Below are 27,207 nucleotides of genomic sequence, written 5' to 3' on the forward strand. Positions count from 1 at the left end.
ATACAATACTATCATCATTATTCTTGGCTACTGTTCCTCTCATATCATCGTCAGACAGAAAAGAAAAGCCAAACCAGTCACTCGTCGCAAAAATCGATTTTGAGTTATTAATAGTGTTAGAGAGTAAAATAATAGCTATAAAATGGTAAAAAATCATTCAAATTGGACATTTCCTTATGAAGTTACAAGCGTTTTACCACACAGCTGTTTAAAGAACAATATATGAGAAATTAACCGTCAAAGTTTATGATTTCAAGCATTTCTCATGCAGAAACTATCTTTAAATCCTTAAAAAGTATTATTTTAACATTGAAAATGGGGAAAATAACAGCATACAATAATGTGTAGATATATAAAGGTTAGTTTAGTGCAATAAAATAGATTTTTAAAAATTTGACATTCCAGCATGTTTTGGCCTTTTTCTCTGAAACACGATTTGCGACGAGTGACTGGTTTGGCTTGTCTTTGCCACATATGATCATCAATAATTCCATCACTACTACCACATTTTTATTTTACTTTACTTCCATAACCCTTCATTAAACAAAATATTATTAATTAATATTCCCCTTTTCATTATCACCCTCATAATAAGTATATTCTTCAATGTTTACCTTCTCAACAACACCTTCGTTTCCACTGACACGTAAAGACAGATAATTCAAACGGTCGTCTTCAAGTCCACTTAACGACTCAAGCAAAGCAACAACCAATAGTGGAATGTGAGGCGTCAGCATTTTACCTGCATTCTTAGCAATTTTCACAATAGTATCCAAGCTAATAAAAACAAAAATGAGAATAAAAGTTGATCAAGATTTGCATCAAACGATCGGACGGAAGAAATGTTTTAATTTCAACGACACTAGATTTAAATACATGCAATAGTGAATTAATATTCAATAATTGGTTTTTGTATCAAATATTTTGTAACAGAATAATAATACATTTTTAAAAGTGGCTAGGCAGCTACAAACTGAATAAAGCTCAGTCCATTCCATCAAATTTTATGTGACAAATTAATGTGACATGCCCATATATGGGCATAATGATGTCATATTGCACTATATCAGTTTTTGTCTCATAAAATTTGATAGTGTGGACAAAGCTCTAGGAAATCAAGCTGTCTTACAATATACAACTATCAATCTACAAACTACCAACTTAAATTGTTTTTAATATTATTTCATACAGGATTAATCACAGAAGACAATCACATGTTTAAGCTCGATATATAGTGATGTTACATAAAGAAGTCTGGAGTGAAATGTGCAGGACCCAAAGATAAAAAGGCAACGATTTTAACGATTAATCGATCACTTCATTAATCAATCGGTCATTTTAACAGGTTGAATAATCAATTCATAAATTTATCAATCAGTCATTCATTAAAGCAATCAGTAAATTAAATAATGAACTGTTTCACTATCATCTTACCATATCTTTTTAGCTTTATCGATTGCACTTGAAAGTCCTTTGAGGAGACATGGTAGAACAGCTGCAATGGCCTGGGTCCCTAGCTTACCCCTGTCCACATCACATAGTTTGATTGATACCTGTATTTGACAAAACACAGCAATTCATGATAATGATGTAGAACGCTAGTCCTACTACTTCCATTGGTGCATTGGGGGTACAATTCAATACTTGATAGCACAGTACTGATTATTACAAAAGTAATCATTTATAGTACGATATATAATATAAAATAACTAATATTACCTATTTCCTTTGAATTATTTGTAAACAGTTTAATGATTCTTTTTTCGTAAGACTTTTAGATATTAGGTGGTTTTAGTCAGTGTGAAGTGCCTTGAACATTTGGGAAAGGAGCTATATAACTCATAATATAATGATGATACAAATATTCAAAATATTATTACAATAGCCTATGACACCGACCTTGCTAAGTTGGCGGCAAGATGCCTCAGCTGCTTCTCTCACTGTTGCCTATATGAAAATGGAATAATATAATATAATTACATATAGCACAGCAATATCCGAAAGTAGAGTATTGATGATAATTATGGTGATCATTATGAAGTTGATTGTGAGGACGATGGTCATGAAGATAACTATGATGGTGATGATAACAATGATGATGAAGATTATAATGAGAGTGCTAAACCCTGCTTGCACTGTTGATAGAGTGTGGTTAAGTAAGTTATGGCTTTGTGATATTGAGGCTACAGCCCCTGCCAAATAATACAGTTGTGCATGACAATAAAGAATACTTTGAATCCAAATTAAAACAAATAGAATTACTCACATTAATGAACTTTCATGCTAATCAATACTCACCTTAATATCATCAGCCACCCGTAAACAAGTCTCCCATAGTTCTGGCAGTTCACTGACTAAACTATCCAGCTCCCTGTTCCTCAGGAGATCCACCAGAGCTCTGCAACTTGACTCGCGATTCCTCCATTGAGAGTTAGTCAGGTTGACCTGCACATCCTTAAGGATCTCCAGCAAGTATTGGTCAATCACCTTCTTTTCATCAGTCACGAGTGCAGACCAAATGCTGGTCATGGCCTGTTGGATCTGTCTGTTTGGATCGTACTGGTATCGGTACAGCCTGGGGACAATATTGGGCAAGTGGGCAGCTAGCTGCTCACTGGCCTGCTTGGCAATTGTCCCAAATCCAAATGCAGCTCCCTGAAAATATTAAAATAAATTTAACTAATGCCATAAAAAAAAAAATCATGCTTTATCATACACAAAATAGCCAAAATAGTAACTGCCATAGAGGCAATTAAATGTAAGGTTAATAGTTATGAATTTATACCTCAAGTGCATTCTATCCTGATAGAACCAGAAGCATAACATAGACAGGCTCATGTACATATTTGTATTAAGTAAATTCATAAAATTGAAACATATCTCATTACCTTTCTTGAGTTCCACATTGCATTGTGGCTGGCTAGATGCATAAATTTGTACACCAAATCTGGTTGGTTGAGATCACTAGCCAATGAGCACAGCTCTTTGTAAGTTGTTAGGCCACCTCTGGAAGAAAATGATGACACATAAATTGATTTTATGTGAAAGGCAATAAATTATTGGATATATTAAATTTAAATTTGTTAACAATAAAAACCGAGTTAAATGATTACCTACCCAGTGGGATTTTTTCCTAGAGCCCCTTCGTCAAATAATTTAGTATCATCAGTCACTGTTTGCTTGGCTCTGGAAATAAATTGGAAAACATTATAGAAAAACACAAACAATAAATTTAAAAAAAATTAAACCCTAGGTTATTAAAGAAATAATGGTAGGAAATCAAGCAACAACAAAAAAAACACCTTTATACTGAAATTCAATACTTAATGGGTTGTCATCCAAGAATAACAATGTATTTATACTTGCATATTATATACAGATAATACCAAAATAATTAACTAATCAGAAGCCATGATCTCTGAGTGTTGATTCATAATATAACTAACCAAAAGATCTACAAAACTAATCACTCTACATGATACAATTTTATGATAGGGATTATGGATTAAAAGAAAGATAAGTTTTTTTAATTTAAATTTACATTTAATGTGTTATATTTAATAACAGTCTGAAATAATAAAAGTAAGCATAAAAATAATGGTAATAAAGTTTGTTTAATTACCTTTTACCAGTCATAAGCCTATCCACTAATGCAGTAACAAGTTCCTGTCGACTCTCTTCACTGCTCTGCTCATAAACAAGACTTAACCCCTTGGATGCAACATCCTGTGTGAATTCTACAAAAAAAAAATCAACACCATCATTGATAACAATCTTTATCAACATCATAAGAAATCACATCATATCATCAAAACTGCCATCATCACAACTGTCACCATTACCATCATCATCATTGACATTTCCATCCTCATCAACACTCCTATTAACACATAAATAAAATTTCCCATCACATTAATAGCATTAATAGTCAAATTGATCTGTAGGCTCACCATTATTTTCACTCAGTAGGTCCATGAATGCCTGCTGAAGTTCCTTGAAGCGGCACTTTAATGCAGGATGGCTGCCACATTGCTTTACCATAGATAACAACCAAATACAAGCAGCCTAACATGTGAAGAAAAATAGAAGGTTTAACAACTTTATATTTTGTTCTGTCTTATTATTTATTTTTCCTCGGTATGTTGACTCATTCTTTGTATTTTCTTTTCTTGCTTGTGTTTTTTAATGCTTTATAAATTTTGTCCTTTTCCTTTTCCAGGTTGAACAGATAAATAAATTATTAATTTTAATTGCTGAGTACATAAAATTTAAAAATAAGAAATATAATACCTGTTTCTTATGTGGATTTTCACTGGTCACATATTCTTTCAAGATCTTCAGTAAGGTCCACTCTACTCTATCCTTAGCTGCTTCATCCTCAGTGAGATCAAGAACAGGTTCAGCCTGGCTCCAGACATCCCTTCTTGCAGGACAGTGGAATGCCAAAGCAGCCTGACTAACAGCTTCTCCTACTGTGAACTGTAATTCTATTTGTTTGGTCTGAGGAATAATAATGTAATAATTAATTCAAAAATATACAACAGAATTGAAGTTTAAACTAATATTTGCACTAGTGAGTATAAGGTAATTTCAATATTAATAGTAAAAAAAATTATATTATATAAATTATAGGTACAGAGTATCAGATCTTCATCAACCAGTAACACTAAAAATAAGGTCAATCTAATACACGTCTCATCTTAGGCCTCTGGCAAGTCGAGTGGCCGAGTGGTAAGTCAGGGGTGCTGCAACTACAGCCTGAACATCGGCGCTGGTTCTAGCCGTTTCCAGGCTTCAGTTGGTAGAACCAAGTCTGCTCAGATAAGGACTTAAATGTGTGTACTTTAAGGAACCCAAGCATCTTTCGGAAGACTAGGAGGATACCCCAATGCTATGATTCATATCAGTCCCTATCGTTGTGGAATGATGTGAACATGTAGCTACTATAAGAGCCTCTTTATGACTGCTAGGTAGTCACGGACCAGGCCCATATGCAATTCAGCAGAATGAAGCTGCGAGTTGTGGGTTATTCTCTTACCTTTTCCTTTACTCTCCTCATGAAGCTCAAGTACAAACTAATTGATAAAAATGAATGCATATAATAAAATAATAAGTAATACATATTTAAAAAAGCATTTTATTCTTACATCTGCTGTTTTCATTAGGAGCCTCAAAACCTCTTCTGTGTATGGGAAATCAGGATCACCAATGGGTATATAACCAAGGTTCTTGCAGGCTCTCTCCTTCAACTACACATAAAGGAACATAGAATATTAACTTGAGCAACAATCAATCTATATAACAACAATTTTAAAGATTTTGTTTAGCTTACAGGCACCACATTGGTATATAGTCTTTGTATTGTCATTATTAGCACCTGACAACTTTCTACAATTTTGAACAATTGAAATAATTATATTTAACTGTCCTTAATCAAGAAAAGAGCATTCACACCATGGCCCTGTTCCTACAAATTCTTTCACAAATATACACGAAAATCGTATTGTCAACTAATCGCCATGGCTCCACAGAGTAAACTTGATAAGAAAAATCTCACCTTATGTGGAATTTTGATTGAGTAAAGTTTAGAACTAAGTTTCTTGACAATTGAAAAGAGGTTCATCCCATCATTTACTTCTTCATCTACTTTCATATCTTCATCTGTTTGTTTTTCCTCATTCATTTTAGCTTTCTTTATACCATCCTTCATGTTGGCATCTTCATGCTTTACACTTTTTTCTTCCGGTTGATTTCTTTGGGTCCTGGGAAATGGAAGTGTTCCGTTGCGGCCAATTTCCCCAATGGCAGTGCAGGCAGCAATGCATAAAAGTTCTTGATCGCTGCCTAAACATTTTGCTGTAAATATAAAACAGTCTTATACGTAAATTTCATAAGAAATTCTAGACACAGCTGCCAGCACTTATTATTGTGCAATGAATGTTTGTATAACATCTTTTAAATCAGACTGGTACTTAGCCAGGTGTGACTTGAGCCTAGTGTAAGTCTTGAGCATGACGTGAATATGTTGAGTGTTTAAACTCACATGGGTTGACCTAATTTAGCATGAAGAAATTGTCAGACTATGGTTTTACGTAGCCCAGCCTAGATAGTTTCTTACACACAAGTTCCAAAACTCCATAATTATTGTTGCATTATTTATCCTCAGCTCTGACTGGGTGCAAAAATCTACTAAATCACCTACTTTGGTGTCAGTTCACAAAAATCATATTTTGAAGATTAATATTTAGCAAACAAGCGTGGAGATCCAGTGTAGCTGCAGCGCAACGCCACCCCTGGAGGTGAATGGGCAGTAGGCATATACGGGAAAACAATCCTGCATACAAATACAACATAACTAAAATATAAAAACTGAAAATGTCATACAAACCTATATACTCTACAGCTTCTTTTATAACTGCAGCTATGCCATGAGTTGTAGTGGACTCATCAACTTCCATATCTTCCACCATGACATCTTCTTTTGCTTTCCTATCTAATAAATATCGTCTACCAATGGTGTAGCCTAGGCCTAGGATGGCCCCATGCTGAATTTCTAGACTCTTTTTATCAAAGTAGAGAAAGAAGATGGGTGTTATGGAAAAAAATAACTTGAATATTATGACAATTCACTTTTACCTTATATTCTTGTTAATCTTTTTTATAGGAGAGTTCTATGAACTGTAATTTTAAATCTGGTCTCTTAATAATATTTAAATATTTACCTTGCTTTTGGCCAGGTTTAGTAAATCAGTGAGAATGACTGAGAGTTGACTTTGATCAGCAGCATTTCCCACCACTGACATCAACTGAGCAGCAAGATCACGAATAACTTCCCGTCCAGATTTCATGAAATTCTACATTGGCAAAATAAATTAAAAGAAATACTTTATACAGTGTTAAACCACTCTAGGGGCAGCAGAATGTGTAAATGACATAAAAACCAACCATTATATTCTGAAATTTGAATTTGAACATTATGGCATTTTATGTATTGAAAAAGAACAACGGTAGTGTCTCCTGGGTACAGACCAATTCACAACCACCCTTGTGGAGAGGGGGTGTATGTAAACTTTCATAAGAGTATATCAATAAATATGTTGGTATTCTTCAAGTGAAACAATAGCCTTACACAGTCAGTGACTAACTTAATTTTACAATTCCAATGACAATACCTGAATGAATACACAATTACACCAACTTTCTCTTCATGGAGCACCTCTTCAAAATAAGAATCATTTATTGGGAATACAAAACAAATATAAACTTCCTACCCCAAAACATCTTTTCCACACTTCTTTTCTTGTCATTAGATCCAGCAATATGACAGTTTATCTATAAAGTTATAATATCAATATTTGTATACCTACAGCACTTACCTTTATCCAGTCAAGTTTTTTAAAGAACATGTCAGCCAAAAGAGTGTTAGCTATTGCAACAATTTCCACAAGGCAGTACATGGCCTGAGGTTCTGCAGAAACATTGAGAAGTTGTAGTATCAGGTCAACATAGTTCATCACAGTCTCTCCTCCAGGACTGCTGAGGAGTTCTTGGACATGTGGGTAAAGTCCTGGTGCTTGGTCCTGCATTTCTAAAGCATCCATGACAGGTGTTACTCCTGTTTCATAGACTAGGCAGGACCGCAGGTAAAATATGATCTCGTTGAACACAGCTGGGGTAAATGGAATCACCATTGTTCCTATTGTAACTCTTGACGTCCCTTTGATCCGTAATTTAGCCTGTGAGATTAAAAAATATCAAAATTCAATTAAATCTATTATTATTTACACATTAGGATAAAAATGCCAAATTTCAACCAATCACACCTAACCCCATCATTATTAACGACCTTTTTTATTCATTTTCTATGTTTTTTTTTAAATCACATTTATAGGGGGTGACCTTTCCAGCTTATCCTAGAAGGTCAACACATATTCAGTGCCGTTTTTTCTTGTATTTTTAAAGTGCATTGAGTCTTTATTATGTGCTATAGTATATTGATTCCCATTAAATTACATTACCAGGCTGAAGGATTGTAGAGGCAGTTTTTAGTCAGAAAAAAAATCATGCGCTTTCTCAAGCCAAGACCCTGGGATTTGACGCCAGGTAATTTAATCACCAACAACCTACACTTTTACTACTTACAATCAGCCCTTACAGGGGCTTCAAAAAGCAGTAATGCTGGTTTCCCTTTAGTCCCCTATTTAGTTTTCCAAATATTTCTTTTTCCGTTTGTTTTCTCAAACACCTTGAGCATTTTTTTAAAATGGATATGAGCGATACACAAATCTAATTTATCATTATTACTCCACAACACTATTTAGTTATAATAATATTGTAGAAATTATCTATTCTGAATCTATTAGCATTTGATAACAAATAATATATTACAGTTAAACTTGCCCACGTCGAATCCAAAATGGTATTGAAAAATTATTCGACTTTTTAGAGATTGTTAATTAATGGAAAACACAACAATAGCAACATGTAAAATAAGATCGACTTAGAAATTATTTGAGTTAGGCAATGTCGACTTAAGCAAGTATAACAGAATATGAAATGATGATAAATAGGACAATATCTATAATGAAACAACATATTTTTAAACTACTGTATAGTTTATTTTTTTGAGTCTGAAATTGCACTTACTTTTTGGTAAATATAATGGGCCATCTCCTGGAATTTAGGCATCAGATGAGTTCCTTTAGGAAACTCAGTCTGAATGGATAAATCCTGTTTCACTCCAACATGCACTGCTTTCAAACTCATCTGACGAATGTCTTCTTTACTAAAATTGTTTTATGAAAATACATAAACAGGTTCGTTTTATTGAGGTCTGTTAAGATTAAGTCAATAATATGAAGTGCACACTCTATAGTTTGATGTATGCAAGTTGGGAAATTACTAAATCTCTGTCCACGCTTTGACAAAAAGCTATTGTATGCCCATATATAGTCATGATATGCCTATATATGGTCATGGTATGATGTCATCATGACCATATTTAGGCATGTCACATGTTTTTGTCTAATGAAATTTGATAGTCTGGAGAAGGTTTTAGTAGAAGACGTACCTGTCAGCGGTGTTCAGGCTGTCTCTTATGTGTCCGGTTTAAATTGGAGTCTAATTGCTTGGCTCTTCAAATAACCCTCATATCGAGAGGTGGGTTAAGGACAATGCTTTTGTATCCGTATATATTGTAGTTTAGTTGGGTGGTGCAGCACTGCAGCTGCCGAGGCTCAGCAGGAGCCAAGCACAAATTTCGAAATTTCCAATTAAAATGAGGACTTTTTAAAAATGTGACCATTATCACTATTTCATAATTCTGTAAGGCATTATTAGATGTGTATAAGAGACAGTCCTAGAAGGTCAACACATATTCAGTGCCGTTTTTTCTTGTATTTTTAAGTGCATTGAGTCTTTAGTATGTGCTAGAGTATATTGATTCCCATTAAATTACATTACCAGGCTGAAGCATTGTAGAGGCAGTTTTTAGTCAGAAAAAAAAATCATGTGCTTTCTCAAGATTTGAAGCCAAGACCCTGGGATTTGACGGCAGGTAATTTAATCACCAACAACCTACACTTTTACTACTTCCAGTCAGCCCTCACAGGGGCTTCAAAAAGCAGTAATGCTGGTTTCCCTTGCTTCTGGTAAATTTTAGGATATTTAGTTTTCAAAATATTTCTTTTTCCGTTTGTTTTCTCAAGCACCTTGAGCATTTCTTTAAAATGGATATGAGCGATACACAAATCTCATTTATTATTATTACTCCACAACACTATTTAGTTTTAATATTGTAGAAATGATCTATTTTGAATCTATTAGCATTTGATAACAAATAATATATTAAAGTTAAACTTGACCACATCGAATCCAAAATGGTATTGAAAAATTATTTGACTTTTTACAGATTGTTAATTAATGGAAAACACAACAATAGCAACATGTAAAATAAGATCAACTTAGAAATTGTGGATAAGACAAGCCAAACCAGTCACTCGTCGCAAATCGTGTTTCAGAGAAAATGGCCAAAACATGCTGGAATGTCAAATTTTTAAAAATCTATTTTATTGCACTAAACTAACCTTTATATATCTACACATCATTCTATGCTGTTATTTTCCCCATTTTCAATGTTAAAACAATACTTTTTAAGGTTTTAAAGATAATTTCTGCATGAGAAATGCCTGAAATCATAAACTTTGACGGTTAATTTCTCATATATTGTACTTTAAACAACTGTGTGGTTAAACGCTTGTAACTTCATAAGGAAATGTCGGATTTGAATGATTTTTTTTTATTATTTTATAGCTATTATTTTACTCTCTAACACTGTATTAATAACTCAAAATCGATTTTTGCGGCGAGTGACTGGTTTGGCTTGTCTTTGCCACAATTATTTGAGTTAGGCAATGTCGACTTAAGCAAGTATAACTGAATATGAAATGATGATAAATAGTACAATATCTATAGTGAAACAATATATTTTTTTAAAACTATAGTTCATTTTTTTGAGTCTGAAATTGCACTTACTTTTTGGTAAATATAATGGGCCATCTCCTGGAATTTAGGCATCAGATGAGTTCCTTTAGGAATCTCAGTCTGAATGGATAAATCCTGTTTCACTCCAACATGCACTGCTTTCAAACTCATCTGACGAATGTCTTCTTTACTAAAATTGTTTTATGAAAATACATAAACAGGTTTGTTTTATTGAGGTCTGTTAAGATTAAGTCAATAATATGAAGTGCACACTCTATAGTTTGATGTATGCAAGTTGGGAAATTACTAAATCTCTGTCCACGCTTTGACAAAAAGCTATTGTATGCCCATATATAGTCATGATATGCCTATATATGGTCATGATATGATGTCATCATGACCATATTTAGGCATGTCACATGTTTTTGTCTAATGAAATTTGATAGTCTGGAGAAGGTTTTAGTAGAAGACGTACCTGTCAGCGGTGTTCAGGAGTAAGACGTATCTAGAAGGTATGTGATTTGATGGAAAGACTTGGGCAGCATACTGGGCTGCTGCTAGGCGGGCCTGTGGCTCGACCTAAACAAAAAACAGAATTTCAATTGATGAAATATACAGAAATAGAACTAAACAGGCACATTAGAATTCAATATGAACACCACCCTGCCCCGACCACACACCCATATTTACAAATGTCCTTCCATGGGTCTCCTGTTTCAAATTCCTGTATCCGCCACTGCTATCCCACAAAAGTCCACCTTGGCACACAATTGTCAACAATACGAAAACTACTAACATGAGGCTGAATGACATACCTTCTCTGCATTACTTAAGATAATAGCTTCCATAGTCAAAAGGTTAGCTTCTGGCATGTCCTTAAATGCATCTGTCATCATGGACAGGGCTTCCTGTATGTGCATCCTCATCTCAGGATCCTCCTAAAAAATATCAAACAAAGAAACAAGCAATGAAACGAAACTAAAGTAGAATAATTTAACAAAACTATTATTTTAAATTATTATCTGACAGATTAATTATATGAAAAAAAAGGTAAAATAAAATAATTTTTTTAATATCTGCATTCAACGTCAAGTGTACTCATGTATTTTATAGCGGAACAAAGTGATGCTATAAAGTTCACATTACTAGGAAGCAGAGTGCTGTGTAGCAGGGTTGTAACTCATGAATCAAGAACTGTAATGCAATCACAACCAAGCCACATATCTACTGTTAAAGTAGTATTAGTTGAGCAGTTGGATGAGAGGTATTGTTCGTGTTGCTTGTGCTGAAGACCAGTTTAAACCTGGACAGTGTCCGGTTTAAATTGGAGTCTAATTGCTTGGCTCTTCAAATAACCCTCATATCGAGAGGTGGGTTAAGGACAATGCTTTTGTATCCGTATATATTGTAGTTTAGTTGGGTGGTGCAGCACTGCAGCTGCCGAGGCTCAGCAGGAGCCAAGCACAAATTTCGAAATTTCCAATTAAAATGAGGACTTTTTAAAAATGTGACCATTATCACTATTTCATAATTCTGTAAGGCATTATTTTTATCATAGCGTACCTTGCACAAGGCATCAAAGAAGCTCTGTACAATTGAAATGTCGTTTGTAACAAGTTCTGGCAACCTCCTGGAATTGGAAAAACATAACATTTTAGAGTAAAGAGAATAGGCATTTCTAAAAATCAAATATAACTGTCTATAGTTACAGATCTCACGTATTGTATTTGTGTAAAATCTCTTGTAATAGTTTGATGCATTTTAAAATATAATTTATTAAACTAGGCTATATATATTTTTAAATATTAGGAATAGAATTAGGCATTTCTAAAAATCAAATATAAATGTCTATAGTTACTGATCTTACGTATTGTATTTCTTTTAAATTGTTATTATCTCTTGTAATAGTTTGATGCATTTTAAAATATAATTTATTAAACTATATATATTTTTTAATATTCTTATTTGAATCTTTAATTTTTTGTAGTTTGTTCTGTAGTCACACTAATGAAAGAAATAATTGATAAAAAGTAAATTATTTACATTTTTACTAATGACTATATATTTAGAGCAATTTTCAACTTCTGGATTTGGGCCTTTTTATCTATCTCAATGTAAACTGGTATACTGATGTTTTCATGTTTGTAATGTTTTTTTTCTATTTAATGATACTGAATAAATTCAATTCAAAGAAGGACAACGGCGTGGTATTTTGTATATAGTGATATGGAGTTTCAAGATGGACAACAAAATTATTTTTAAGGGGTGGTCTAGTTAAGAAAATACTGGCAATTAATTGTTTTTCTAGCTATTCACAAAATTAGCATCATACTTTGATAATTTAGCAACAGCTGTGTATGCCAATCCTTTTTGCTTGCTGTTCTGTAAAAAGAAAACAAAACAGAAACACCGATTAAAAGAATTTACCAATTCTAACAATATCATTCACTATACTTTCAGAAATTTCTAAAAATAGTTTTAAATTGCATTTTGGTATTATTTTCATTCACCTGGTTCATGAAATAGACTTCACTGATAATGGAAATTAAAAACAAAGTGCAATAATTTGCAATAAGTTATCAATGTATTTGTTCATGTTCATACAAAATTGTATAGAGCCCATTTCCAAAGAAAAATTAATTTTCAGTGGAGATTGAAGAGAGAGTTGTTTAATAGTATTCTTCTGTGTCTTTTTTTTTGTTTTTTTTGTTTTTTTGTTTTTTTTTTTAAATGGGCACATTTTACTAAATGAATAACTAATTCATACATAAGTAAATTAGCAAACTAACTTACTCATTATTAACATAATAATTTTAGTATTACATCTGTTTAGTATTTTATTAATTAAAAAAACTGGCAATTCAATTCATCCATCCACATAAATCCAAATAGACCTCAAAAACAAAACCAAATAAAGTCAAGTCCCAATCACCCCAAGTATGGTAGTCCACAAACCCTCATATCAACTTCCAGTACTGATCCCTAATGGATGTTTTTTGGAAGTAGAACCTACAAGGTGCAAGGTACAAGACGCTCACTTTTTTGGTCTGCGTTGCCTCCACCATCATTGGCATCAATATTGAACCCATTGCCTTCAGGTTAGCCTCACTGCTGTGTGTTGACACATGGTGGACAAACTGCAGACCCATCATTGTAAGCTTATCGTGGCTCGACTCTCCACTTACACACTCTGACACCACCTGTTATGGATAAATTTAACGTGAGAACCTCATGTACCACGTTTGACAATTCTTTTTTTGTGGGAAACATTACACAAATCAGAATTGATGCCTGAAGTAGGAAGGATGGTTTTATTTTTTCTTTTCCGGGTGTTTATTTCACAAACAGTGGCAATACAGTAGTTGGTTTTTCGAAAAGTAAATCACAAAATATTTTCTCAGACAATACATAAGCCCAAAGTAGTATTTTTTTTTTTAAACATATGTTTTTATTCTGTATTATATACCTCATACAGATAGATAGATAGATAGATAGATAGATAGATAGATAGATAGATAGATAGATAGATAGATAGATAGAAGCATCTGATTAATATTAGTATATCTGACTATACCCCTGAAAAATAGTACTTTTTTGACCTGTCGCGTGGTATAAACTTTAGGCCCACCATAGCGCTGACTGTAGAGGGGACTGCGACCTCTACAACGACAGAAATTGGCCCATGAAAGTGCCATGAATCAGTAAGTAGACGATAAACATAATTATGGAGGCTGTCGGTTCAAACTCCTGGATGCAGAACCGGACTAGACTAGGCCTATACTTATTGATGAAGCCAATAGCAGAAGAACCAAGAGACAAATTAAATATGTCTTGTCCATAGTCAACAAATATTGCAAGAAATTGGGTGCTGTTGAAATTGAGGAAATAAGCAAAGAAGAGCTATAGACACACTCTTTGATTTCCTAGGCTTATTCACTTAGTAGACCTCTAGGCTAGGCTAGAAAGTAAGTACTTTCTTTGGCCTCGTAGAATCTATGTATGAGGTATATAAAACAAATATTGACTGCTATAGATTCGGAGAACGGTGAAATCTATTGCCCCTCGGTGATGTGGAGACCGTAGCCTGTCATACTTCTGGCCTTTGGAAGATTGGCTACGATCTCCACATCATCTCGGGGCAATAGATTTCACCATTCCCCTCATAAGCAGTCAATATTTGTATAATATATCTTTGCTTATTTTAGAGAGGTTTGACTACTATGCTAGAAAATCAGATAATTCACATGACACTATTTTTTAAACTTTTCATATTTCATGGTCCAAATTTAGAAACTGGCAGTCAATTTTCAATCCATGGTCTGGGTTTGAAAACTAGGGAATTATGGCATATATTTTTTATTTCATTATACACAAAATATAATATAATTATTTTGTGTAGTAATATCATAAGCTATATTCACTTTCATATTACAGGTTATTATTTTTAAATCAATTTTTAACATCATAATCATAGTGTACATAATCAAAATAAATGTACATATTCATAACCAAATGATTTATGCAAACCTTTAGTAAGTTCTGTGTATGATTTGTAGCCTCCCTTGACTTGAGCAGGTACGGAAACAGTTTCAATTTAATCCTGGTCGCTACGGGTTGACGTACATTATCAGCTACCATGTTTGCCTGAAGAGATATTCAAATTAATATGATTGTAAGCACAGATAAACATAATCAATTTTAATATCATTTAAATATAATTTTTTTTTTACTCACCACTTTCGCAGTAGCCTTATTGCCAAGAAATAAAGTGTAGAGTTTGTCTACTACAGCAGCATCATTCCAATTTACCTCACTAGAAGATAAAAGCAACCTGAACTATTTAGCAATAATTATTTGAAGGAAATAACCTCCATTGGAACAGCAGCACAGACAAAACCTTAAAAGTTTTTTTCTTATTAAATTTCATTGTTAATGTCAATTCTTATAATAATAATTTTATTAAGATGACATTAATTATCTTCCATTTTAATGTATTCTTTATATGTTTTATTGCATTCCCTTTTGTAATTGTAACTTGCAATTTGGCCATTGGCCAAGAATTGTTACAAGTGAGGTACTTGAATTTGAATAAAGTGAAATAACTTCTGGATGCGTTGGAAAGCAATTTATTCTGGAATGGAAAAGAGATGGTTAATGATAATGATGATATTGATAATGACAGTGTTGATGATGATGATGATGATGATAATGCTGATGATGTCAATGATGATGGTTGATGATAATGTTGATGACTATGATTATGACAGTTGAGATGACGACTTCAATGATGACGACGATGTTGACGATGATGTGATAAATATGATTGATGACTATGATGTTGATGAAAATGACGATGAGAGCGGAGATGACGACAATGACAGCAACAACGACGACAACGTGTATGATGGTGTGATGAATATGATTACAATGATAATCATTATGATTAGTGTCTGGCATATTTAAGAATAAACTAAAAAGAAATCATGAACAAACTATGTTTAAGTTCAAGTATAAAAACATATAGCAGTGGGCACAGCCCAATACTGAAATTTCTGCTTTAAGACTTATCAAAGAATTAAATATAAATGATGTGAACTTACCCTTGAAAACGCTTAATTGCAATGTCTGCTCCTGTTACAACTCTGACAATTATAAAAAATTGATAATTAAATATAATTATACTTTAAAATTTAATATCAGGCTACCATAAATATGACACATAATTAGGAAGAGCATATTACGGGGCTACTCACTTATAACGGGTGTCAGCTGATGCTACTATCAGATGGCAAGCTACATCTTTCTCTGGGAGGATCTCAGCACTGATGAACTTCACAATACCTACTTTCCTCTACAGTTCACAGAAAAACAAATACGTCAGTACAACACTAACACTCAAATTATGAACAATCAGTTAAAACTCAAGTTAAACTAATACATTGCTGTGTTATATATGGCTGGGATGGACAATTCTATTATTTCCGAGGTAAGATTCTAAAAAGGAAACTGGAAAATATCAGTTTATCCAGGTAAGAATTCAGAAAATAGACATTAGTGAAACTTTGTCTAGGTGTTGTGGCTACAACGGTGACAAATAAAAATTAACACAAATGTATGGGATCAGCAATGCATGCAGTGCCCTTGTATTTTGATTTTAACAAAAAAAAAAATGGCAATACAGTAGAACCCCTCATTTACGTACGGGACGGGCCCAGAGGCATTCGTGAAAAAATCATTCGTAAGTAAAATCTGGGTTGTGTGAAATTCCTATGTCTTTACACTACCGATATGCTAGGCTGGGCTAGGCTAGACTTGCGCCCGAAAGAAATTCAAAATAACAATCACAATAATGTACAGTACCATACATACTTGTTAATGTGTATACAAATTTTATTCTTTTTTTTTTTTAGGCAATAATAGACCTACAGTATATGACTTATCTTCTAGCTTACGAACAAACACATCCCCGCGGGCGCCGCAACAGGGCAAGTGACGCAACAACGTTTTTCACTCGATCTATGTGCTTGTGGCGTCAAGTAATACCTGTACAGAATAACCCGGAGACCAGGAGTTCACAACTTTTTAAAAGGAAAGCGCTGATTGGCTGTAGACACAGTGCTTGGACATTTTTTTTTTTTAGCAATATGATTGTTCTACGCCTAAATTAACATTTATGTAATGAATAATAAAGGTAAAAAAAAAGGTGGGTGTCAGTGCCTTATTTTATGGGGGAAATAATGAAATGGTAGATTAACGTTTGTGAAATTTGATAAATAAAATCCATTATAATTAGGGGGGTTCCGCAAACTGTGGTCCGCAGCCCAAATTTGGGCCGCGAAACATTTTTGGAGGGCCGCGAAGCCGTCTGGAAATTGAAAAAAAAAATAACAAAGAGAGGTTTTATAATGGAGAAAATAATTTTTAATAAAGCCGCTTCATTGTTACAGCTAATGCGTCGCTTGCACACGCTGCTAAAGTGCTAGATGATGTGTGCTATTTGAGTTATAAGCGGTTTTTGTGTCTATGCCCCCTCGAGCCTTTATCTGTATATTTATTCCTGATAGTTCTAGTATGCAACATTATTTTCTATAAATAAATATACCTTTTTTAAGCATTAAATACATGTCAAGTGCGGATCCAGAGTTTACCCTGGCTATCGCACAGATGGGTTCCCATATTGGGAGAGTCATGAGAAGAGAGCTAGCTTGTTTTGTCGCTGGAAAATAAATTTTAGATATTTGAAAAGTTTTTGTTTTCTAGATTCTTTAAAATACACTTCGTGCATTATGAGACGTCTATTATTGAATACACTTTGAATTCATAGTTTTTCCCTACTTTGCTATGGACAATTAATAATTATAATGATGAAGAAGATGATGATGATGAGGAGGAAGCTGTGCAAGATTAATTAAAGCCCCTTTTATGTGAAGTGTTGGGAATTTGGAGACATTATCGTCGTCGTCAAATGTTTAATGCACACAGTCGGACAATAGATGATTTTTATAATATCTGTTTTGTATAGAAAGTAATCTGAAACCCATAAAATATCAGTTCAGGCATTCATCTATCTGTGGAAAATATAACATATGAATCATACAAAATAAAAAGAATTCAAATAAAATTAAAATTATGTAAAAAACATCTACACTTAAAACCAAAATGGAATATTCACTGCCCGTTGGATCCCAGTTTTAGTACTGCAGGGGTTCTGAAGGCTTTACAGTATAACCAATCCCCGTATTTCTGATAGATTGCTGATTAAAATGTAAAATTTAAGATTTTAATAATAATAATTTTATATAGCGCATTTTCAGAATACTGTTCAATACGCTTTACATAAAAATTTATAAAATACAATAAAAACAGGCAGCATTATACAATCAGATTACAAATTATTATATAGAGAAACTACAATTTTATATGCAGTACATTCTCAAATGTTATATAAATATCATATATCCCAAAATAAACCATTCAACATAAAACATCAAAATTATTAAGTTAAACTTTCTACTTCGGTGCATGAATATAATGTACAATCTAATATGACCACAGCATGGAAGTCCTCTCCTTTAAACTTCTAACCTACTAAACTTTGTGTATCTCAATAAACATATATATTTCCCTAAATCAAGGAAGTCCACTCCTTAAATTAGTAGGCCTATATATAGTATAGAGAATTTTGTCTGTCAATCTCAGATCCAAATTTTAGGAAATTATGTTTTATGCGCATGCACCGACATGAGAACTTTAACCTAATAACTTTGATGTATATGTTTTATGTTGTTTGTTGAATGGACTTCTTTAATAATAATATTACAGTCTAATATGACCACAACATAATAATAATAATAATAGTTGGATTTGTATAGCGCATCATGCGAAAAAGCCTCTATGCGCTTGGTGATTGAGCTCTTTGAGTTTGACATTTTGAAAAAAGTTTATGTTATTTTATGGAACTAAAAATCCTACTCCTTAAACTAAAGCATGGTTGGCCGTTGGCTCCGAGGAGTTCATCCGCCCTTCAGTTTTTTTTTTTCATGCTGCTGGGTGTCCATCCACTCTCCCATCGGCGGCCGCTAAAGACCACCAGATGGGGTTGCTGGAATTAGTCGCCGACGACTCGACTGGATGCAGTTTATAACGTCGTACCCAGGACACTATAATCTTATACTACACTTACATACGCTAAAATAAGCTAACTGAAATAATTTGTTAAACTATTCCCAGAATTTCTAAGTGAAGGTTTCGGGTCAGCAGTCAGCAAATCAAGAAAACAGGAATTTCTTGAGCTTTGACTTGAATATATTCAGACTTGTAGCTTCTCTTATGTCAGTTGGTAACTGGTTCCAAAGGACAGGTGTAGCAACACTAAAGGCATAAGGAAGTCCACTCCATAAATGTTTAGCATAAAATTGTACAGAGAATTTCGATTGTTTATCAATATCATCATGTTAGATCCAAATCACGTTTTATGCAAGCACCGACGACGAAAGATTAAACATAATAGTTTTGATATGTACATGTTTTATGTTATGTGTTGATTGGTCTTAGTTAATAATATTACAGTTTAATGGCTTAATGTAATAATATTACATTTTAATGGTTTACAATAATATAACAGTTTAATGGCCCTGGAACCCTGAACCCCGACCTGGGACCCTTGGCGGCCCCCTAGCCCCAATCATCAGCAGTGCTCGCGCTTCGCTCACAGCCTGACCATTTCACTTCTCGTGGCTACGGCCCTGCTATAACGTGTGTAGCTGAACCATGTTTGGTTGAATCATGGTAGATAGGAAGAACAACCAATTGTTGGGGGGGGGGGAGGAGGATTGGGAAACACAAATGTACGGTATTATTTATTTAATAAAATATTTAATTTGTATACAATGAAATTTTATCACTGAGAGAACAGATAATGATGTCAAAATATTGTATATACATGGAGGCTTCATGATCAAAAGTTCTTGCCAAGATTTGGTATGTTGGTCCCTGGCGTGGCTGGGCTGCCAGGCCGCGGCTTGGTGCCTGGAATTGCAAATAGGCCGTATTGTAAAAGTTTACGGAACGCTGCATTCAATTATGATGAGGGAGGTGTATCCAGAGATGAATAAATTATGCGCCTATCGATATGCCAACAATTTACGCATTGGCCGGAGTTTTCTCACGGCTGCAGACATGAAGTATGATCGCCGTGTTAAATGTCAGTGTAATCAAAGGGCACTATCTGCGTTTTGTATTGTAGTAGAGATTGCTGATAGTGTACAACAAACCTTTCTAAGACTGAGTGAATAAACTCCAGCACGCACCTAATAATTAATTCTTGACATGTGTGTGTGTTTTTTACAGGAAATAGGAACTTTATTTATGACAACAATGACATGATTTTCAATTGTAAAATCGGGAATTTGTAAAATCGGGGTTCGTAAATGAGGGGTTCTACTGTAGTTGATTTATTCAGGCACATATTTACAAAACAGTAATTGTCATTATTATTATTACAAAATACCAAGTTTGTTTACAACTCAAGTTGGTTAAAGATTACCAAATTTGATGCTGTAGATTAAAAATACCACAAGTGGTATACCTGATAAATTGTCTTACCAATTCAATATCTTGAGCTTCTGGAATTCTGTCTCCAATCACTTTCTTTAGAGCATTAGCACTTAGGCCTGGTGGTATGTTCAGCTTCAGGGTGTTTGTGGCATCTCCAGCAGTAGCAGTAGCAGGTCTTGGTGCACCAAGACCTACTGTGGCATTCTCAGGTGTAACTACACTGCAACACAAAACATAAAGATTGATTCAGGGCACAGGAAGCAAAGGATACATCAAGTATGACCATTTGTTTTTGTTGATATGATGGTGGCAGTAGCGGCAGCAGTAAAGAAAGTGGTGACAGTTATGATGACCATGACATTGACAATGATGATGACAATGATGATGATAAGAATAATAATGATGATGATGATGGTGCTGATGACGATGACAATGATGATGGTGTTAATAATGATAACTATAGCGTAAATAATGATAATCATAATACAAAAAGTAACAAAAACAAGACATGACCACTTCTACTAAAATGCATGTTAAGGGGAAAAAAGACAGTAAAAATAATAAAGATATAAAAATAAAAATCAGTTGTTATACTAAATATCCTACCTAAATGTGTATGGAAGAAGGAGGTAGTCAAGCATGAAATCCAACAACAGATTGGCAATATCATGCTTCCCTGATAATCCAAATAGTGATTCTTTCTTTTTAACATCTTTCGGCAACTCAATATAAGGTAAAGCAGAGACTATCATCTGTAAGAGACTATGATAAAAACAACATGCAATTATTAAGTTAAATAGTTACAGTACTATATTTCACAGTACACATTTTTCTTTTATTTTTGTAATTATAATTTTTAGTTCTTCTTTCAATTAACCAAATTAATTGAAATTGCGAAGCTGTGTGAGAATGAGCAACAGGGAAAGGTAGTTGAAGAGGCAGCATGGCTTTCACTGGTGCAGCTTCATCAGGTGTGTGAAGTCCAAAACAGAGGGGGCTGTCAGGGAGGGCTGGCCCACCCGTTGGGGAGAAACAGCACATTCTCGTGGAGAAGAAAAATTATAGGTATTTTTAACATATTAGTAGACTTCAAAATAAATATAAGCTTTTGAAACCCATAAATTGTCATCGTTTATACATCCGAGAGATTTTGAGCGATGCCTGATAACTAACACTTATACTCGTGTTGCCCCTACACATCTAGATGTGTATAAGAGACAGCTCCTAATCTGATGATTTGATTTCCCCACCACCCCCACACCCCACTCTCTTTTTAAAAAATTCTGGATCTGCCCTTGTATGTTATGGATCATAAAATCCAATCCAAATCTGTACCATCCCTGTTGCCTGCCAACTGCGGGTATTATTGCATACATTTTTATCAAAGCATAATGTCTAAACTTTTTCTTTATGCAATGACACAAATATTATATTAAATACAATATTCTACAATTTTATACTCAATGATGTTGTTTTTGTTTTCCTAACACTGGGTTGATAGGAGATGTGTATAAGAGACAGCCCACGTCCTGCCACCACCCCCAAAATAAGAACTTATGCATTGAGATTAGTAATCTCATCATGAAATTAGTAATCAATTCTAACCAATCAGCAGTCAGCTACAAACATTATTCTACTGTACTATACACAATTATGGAGCAATGGAAAATGGTTTGGTTTCCCAAACTCGAGGTTGGGGTTTCAATCCTTCGCATTTCACCTGTGTCCTTGAGCAAGGCACTTTATCTATGCTTCAGTCTACCCAGCTCTATCAATGGGTACCAGCAAATTTCTGGGAGTAACTGCGGTGGAATAACATCCCACCCAGGGGAGTATCACACTCTTATCCGCTTGACACTGCTTGAAACTGTGGATAAGCTCCAGCCCAATGGGTCCTAGTGGTTCGGCAAGAATTTACTTTCTTTTACTATACACAATTATATATTGACTTACAGATGTTGTTGATGTGTTGGTTTATCTTCTAAGCATTGAATAAGAGAACCAACAAGGGGACCTTTCTTCTTATCAGGTAAGCGACTGTAACCATCTTTCATGTACATAATTGTGAAGTTCTGAAATTTAAAAACAGAAATATTCAGTCAACTCAGCCCTTGAGAACAAGCCAATTCATAATTTGAAATGTGCATGCCTCTATTCATGGTAAATTGAGGTCAACTCCATATTAACTTATTATAACTCTAATTAACAGTTCAATATTAATAGTAATAAAGCACAAAAAAATAGTTTTGTTGCTTAATTAAAGCACAGAGATATTTCAAAATAAGGGTCTGTCTGTTGCTATGATATAATTTTTAGCTCCTATGAGGAGCTCTAGAAAAACTCGGCTGATTGATTAATCTGATTGATTAATAGATCCCTTTTGTATGGGCAGCCATTAGGGCCAATATACTCTACTGCCTCAGGAGCTCTAGAAACACTCGGCAGATTGATTAATAGATCTTTTTTGTATGGGCGGCCGTTAGGGCCAATATGCTCTACTGCCTCAGGAGCTCTAGAAACACTCGGCAGATTGATTATTAGATCTTTTTTGTATGGGCGGCCGTTAGGGCCAATATGCTCTCTGTCTCTTATACACATCTAGATGTGTATAAGAGACAGAAATAATAAAGATATAAAAATATCTTATACACATCTAGATGTGTATAAGAGACAGCCCTACTAGGCCTAGCAGGCTTTCTAGCCTGTTAGTGTTAGGCCTAGGCCCCTAGTATTTATATCATCAGCCTAGCTTAAAGCCATGGCGATTACCGGTAATTTATTGTACATATAAATGTTTACTTCCGGGTACAAGATCGATGGTAAAATATCATAGGCCCCCTAGGCATCACGTCCAGGCAACCTACTACTACTACTAGCAGGCTTTCTAGCCTGTTAGGCCTAGGGTCTAGGCCCTGTCTCTTATACACATCTAGATGTGTATAAGAGACAGATATACTCTACTGCCTCAGGAGCTCTAGAAACACTCGGCTGATTGATTAATAGATGATTTTTGTATGGACAGCTGTTAGGGCCAATATACTCTACTGCCTCTATTATACTGCCCTCATCAGAGCTTTCGAGATTACGAGAACTCGTAATACTATTGGCCTAAGGTTAGGATCAGCGCCATACGTTCCACCACTCTTCCCATGCACTTTGACTGGTAAAATTGTAACATCTGGTCTAAATTTTATTGTTTAAGTATCAAAATGAATAATTAAAGTATAAAAAGTGGCCTGTTTATAAATGTTTGAAAAAATAAAAAGCTGACAGTAGATTTACACAATTATGGAGCAATCTGGCCTGGGTAACAGTCATTTTTTTGTAGCCTACAGTATTGTTACAATGATCATGGTGTTCATGATGTTGATATTAATTCATTGGCACTTTCCAAAGTATGTTTAATAACACATATGAGGCTTATTACATAATGTTGATGTGTTATATACGCCTGGGTTAGAGGATTCCATCATTCTTCATGGGTAAGTTCTATTTGGGATCTGGCTTTTATCGGTTCATCCAAGTAAGTATTCACAAATTAGACATCAATACTCTCTATCCATTTACAAATTAGTATTGGAGGAATCTATAATAGATATTTTGTTCTCCGTTTTTATCCGTATCAGATATTCTGCAAAAAAAAACAAACAAACAAACAAACAGATAAAAAGTCTAATAAACTAAAACATAAGATTAAGAAGGTATAAAAAATGTAAACATCTCACAGTGACAAATGAGCTACTGGCAGGGTCCTTATACTGATTAAGTAGAGCTTCCATTGGCAACTGTATCTGTGGCCTGCTTTTCAATCGTTTGTTGACATGTGCCAGCAACTGTATGACCTGAGGGAAGATAAAGGCACTATTATTATTATTATTATTAAATAAAGGCAGAGGAATAATAGTAATAATAATACAGGAATTTGTAAAACACCTTTTCCCAGGAAGAATGGAAACAAAATTTCAATGCATATCAATGCCATTCTAATTGGAAATAAAAAAGAATACCAATACAAAAAGTTTTAATAGGGCCTCCGGTCCCCTTGTTATGCTAGAGAACAGGTGGGAAAAGTGCGGCCCGCGGGCCACATGCGGCCCGACGGCGATTTTTTTACGACCTGCGAATAGAAATTAAAAACCCTATGTGTGCGGCCCGCCAAGCAACATTGGTTAGAAAACACCTTGTTTTTCACGGCCCGACACAGATCATATGTAAAAAGTAACACTAAACTCAAAATAAAGTGGTGTAAAAGCAGTGCTTGGAGGTTTTTGGAAGGTCACTAGAAACTAGAAAGTTTTGGTGCGGCCCTCGGTGTTAAATCGAATATTCACTTTGGCCCTCCGACCAACATTTATGCCCATCCCTGCGCTAGAGCTACCCACATCCTAATCTGATGATTTGATTTCCCCACCACCCCCACACCCCACTCTCTATTTAAAAAATTCTGGATCTGCCCTTGTATGTTATGGATCATAAAATCCAATCCAAATCTGTACCATCCCTGTTGCCTGCCAACTGCGGGTATTATTGCATACATTTTTATCAAAGCATGATGTCTAAACTTTTTCTTTATGCAATGACACAAATATTATATTAAAACAATATTCTACAATTTTATACTCAATGATGTTGTTTTTGTTTTCCTAACACTGGGTTGATAGGCTTTTGAGCTAGAGGGTCTATCACTAATTATCAATACTAGACGTCAATACTATAAAATTTGTTGCTTGCCCAATTTTGTTTGTTAAGACATTTTACCTTTTTGCGAACCCCTTCATGCTTACTTGCAAGTTTGAGTAAAACTGGTGGTAGAAATCTGTTGACAAACTTTTCAAGTTCTTCATCAGTGGTTGCGGACCCGACACGTAGAAATACACGATCAAGCAAAGCTGCAAAATATCAAATTTTCTATCAGAAATATAAACAATAAACATTAAGGAATTTCCCCAGCATTTCAACAAAATGAGCATTTTTAAATGAGACCAAGACCTACATCACATTATTCTGTATGTATAAGGAAAAAATGTTTGTATTATTACTATAGTAGTAGTAGTAATATTACTACTCTTAGCAGTTAAATATTTTTCTTAACAAAAGAATAATAATAAATAAAAAATAAAGACACTTTGCTTCTGTTTTTGAAAAAAAAAAAATTTTTATTCTTAAATACATGTTTTGTCCAACTTTTTCATTTCAATATATTGTCCTTTATGTTTTAGAAGTTACAATCAAAATAGGCCTAGGCCTACCCTAGGGGCCTAGGCCTCTAGTAGTAGGCCTAGGCCTAGGTAGGCCTATACATACATAAATATTAATTTATTTTTATATTATATACTACAATCAAGAATTAAGAATATTTTATTGTGATTGATCAAACAAGTGAACTATGAAATTTGTTCTGGAAGTTGCTAAAAATACACTACAAAAAGGGAACCAGTCAATTCGAGCGAATGCCACTTCGAGAGAAGGCCAATTCGAGCGGATTCGAGCGAATTTGAGCGGAATTTTTTTCAAGCGGATGCTAGTTGAGCGGAAGAAAATCCACTTGTGCAAACAACAACCTGTGAGAGTTTTACGAATTACTTCAAAATTTCCTATTTTTGAGCTAAAAATTTGACATTTTCAAAGGGAAAGGGGGCACACAACAGTTCCAGAATAGATAAGTGAGTAGCATAACTCAATTACAAATATAATTTGCTTTTAAATAGAGAACCCCAACCAGTGGCGGATCTGGGGAAGGAGGGGGTGGTGAATAGGGTAGCTAGCCACCCCACTTTCTTTACCGTGAAAAAAATAATGGTCACTCATCTTGTGTGTGTGCTTCTCGTGCACTCTAATAAAACATACACTTTCTTTTTTTTTAAGCTGAAAAGTGCGCAATTCTATTATAGTTTTAACTTGTTAGCGGCCATCTTGGTAGTCCTAGGAGTTGTCAAGACTGTAATTCAAACATGGAGTAATTATCAAATAGTACTAAAAACCTTTCAGGACCTAAGTAATCAGAGCATTTTTGCATTTAAAACAAACGAATACAAGAATACGGCGATGATAAATTCGCCCTGGTTATAGTTTGCACTAAATGCATCCGCTCGAACTGGCATCCGCTCGAACTGGCATCCGCTCGAACTGAATGACATCCGCTCGAATTGACTGGCATCCTACAAAAATACAAAACTCTAAGTAGTAGACAGTCATGCCAGCCTAGGGTCTAGGCCCAGGCCTAGCCTGTCTAGATTAGTTAGGCTAGTAGTAGAGGGTAGGCTGTAGCTTTAGTTAGTTTAGGCCTAGCCTTGGCCGGGTGCAGGTCAACTCGGCTACAAGTCAACTCGGCCACAAGTCAACTCGGCCACAAGTCAACTCGGCCACAAGTCAACTCGGCCACAAGTCAACTCGGCCACAAGTCAACTCGGCCACAAGTCAACTCGGCCACAAGTCAACTCGGCTTCTGCCAACTCGGCTACAAGTCAACTCGGCCAAAAATCAACTCGGCCACAAGTTATTTAATGTAAATCTAAGTATTTGCATCCTTTTTCTTCAATATATGATTGAAATAAAGTACACAGTATGTTTTAGTAAAACAGGACCACCACACTACCAAAAGAGATTTGAATGCTATTGCCTATGAATTAAAAAGAGTTATTTATTAATGTGTTCGTCTTCTGTTTACTC

General features: G+C 34.6%; 1 protein-coding gene across 2 annotated transcripts in view; it reads right to left on the bottom strand.

Annotated features, from left to right (window-relative positions):
* Window positions 1-27,207, bottom strand: part of LOC117120528 (proteasome adapter and scaffold protein ECM29-like) — a 38,795-nt gene that overhangs the window by 9,101 nt on the left and 2,487 nt on the right. For both annotated transcript variants that reach the window (XM_033265541.1, XM_033265540.1), the window contains exons 2-30: window positions 25,297-25,427; window positions 24,264-24,380; window positions 22,492-22,610; window positions 21,145-21,300; window positions 20,587-20,758; window positions 16,236-16,333; window positions 16,083-16,124; window positions 15,217-15,295; window positions 15,010-15,126; window positions 13,521-13,682; window positions 12,815-12,864; window positions 12,046-12,112; window positions 11,298-11,420; window positions 10,958-11,061; window positions 10,534-10,672; window positions 7,377-7,736; window positions 6,723-6,854; window positions 6,389-6,560; window positions 5,558-5,856; window positions 5,148-5,249; window positions 4,291-4,500; window positions 3,951-4,065; window positions 3,623-3,737; window positions 3,118-3,186; window positions 2,889-3,006; window positions 2,299-2,655; window positions 1,900-1,947; window positions 1,435-1,553; window positions 615-777 (exon numbers count right to left, since the gene is read on the bottom strand). In XM_033265541.1, coding sequence (XP_033121432.1) covers window positions 615-777; window positions 1,435-1,553; window positions 1,900-1,947; window positions 2,299-2,655; window positions 2,889-3,006; window positions 3,118-3,186; window positions 3,623-3,737; window positions 3,951-4,065; window positions 4,291-4,500; window positions 5,148-5,249; window positions 5,558-5,856; window positions 6,389-6,560; window positions 6,723-6,854; window positions 7,377-7,736; window positions 10,534-10,672; window positions 10,958-11,061; window positions 11,298-11,420; window positions 12,046-12,112; window positions 12,815-12,864; window positions 13,521-13,682; window positions 15,010-15,126; window positions 15,217-15,295; window positions 16,083-16,124; window positions 16,236-16,333; window positions 20,587-20,758; window positions 21,145-21,300; window positions 22,492-22,610; window positions 24,264-24,380; window positions 25,297-25,427 — 4,055 coding nt within the window. The remainder of the gene's footprint in view (window positions 1-614; window positions 778-1,434; window positions 1,554-1,899; window positions 1,948-2,298; window positions 2,656-2,888; window positions 3,007-3,117; window positions 3,187-3,622; window positions 3,738-3,950; window positions 4,066-4,290; window positions 4,501-5,147; window positions 5,250-5,557; window positions 5,857-6,388; window positions 6,561-6,722; window positions 6,855-7,376; window positions 7,737-10,533; window positions 10,673-10,957; window positions 11,062-11,297; window positions 11,421-12,045; window positions 12,113-12,814; window positions 12,865-13,520; window positions 13,683-15,009; window positions 15,127-15,216; window positions 15,296-16,082; window positions 16,125-16,235; window positions 16,334-20,586; window positions 20,759-21,144; window positions 21,301-22,491; window positions 22,611-24,263; window positions 24,381-25,296; window positions 25,428-27,207) is intronic.

The sequence above is a fragment of the Anneissia japonica genome, unplaced genomic scaffold (assembly GCF_011630105.1).
Source record: "Anneissia japonica isolate Jap-2015-1 unplaced genomic scaffold, ASM1163010v1 scaffold287917_len653891_cov171, whole genome shotgun sequence".
Taxonomy (NCBI): Eukaryota; Metazoa; Echinodermata; class Crinoidea; order Comatulida; family Comatulidae; genus Anneissia; species Anneissia japonica.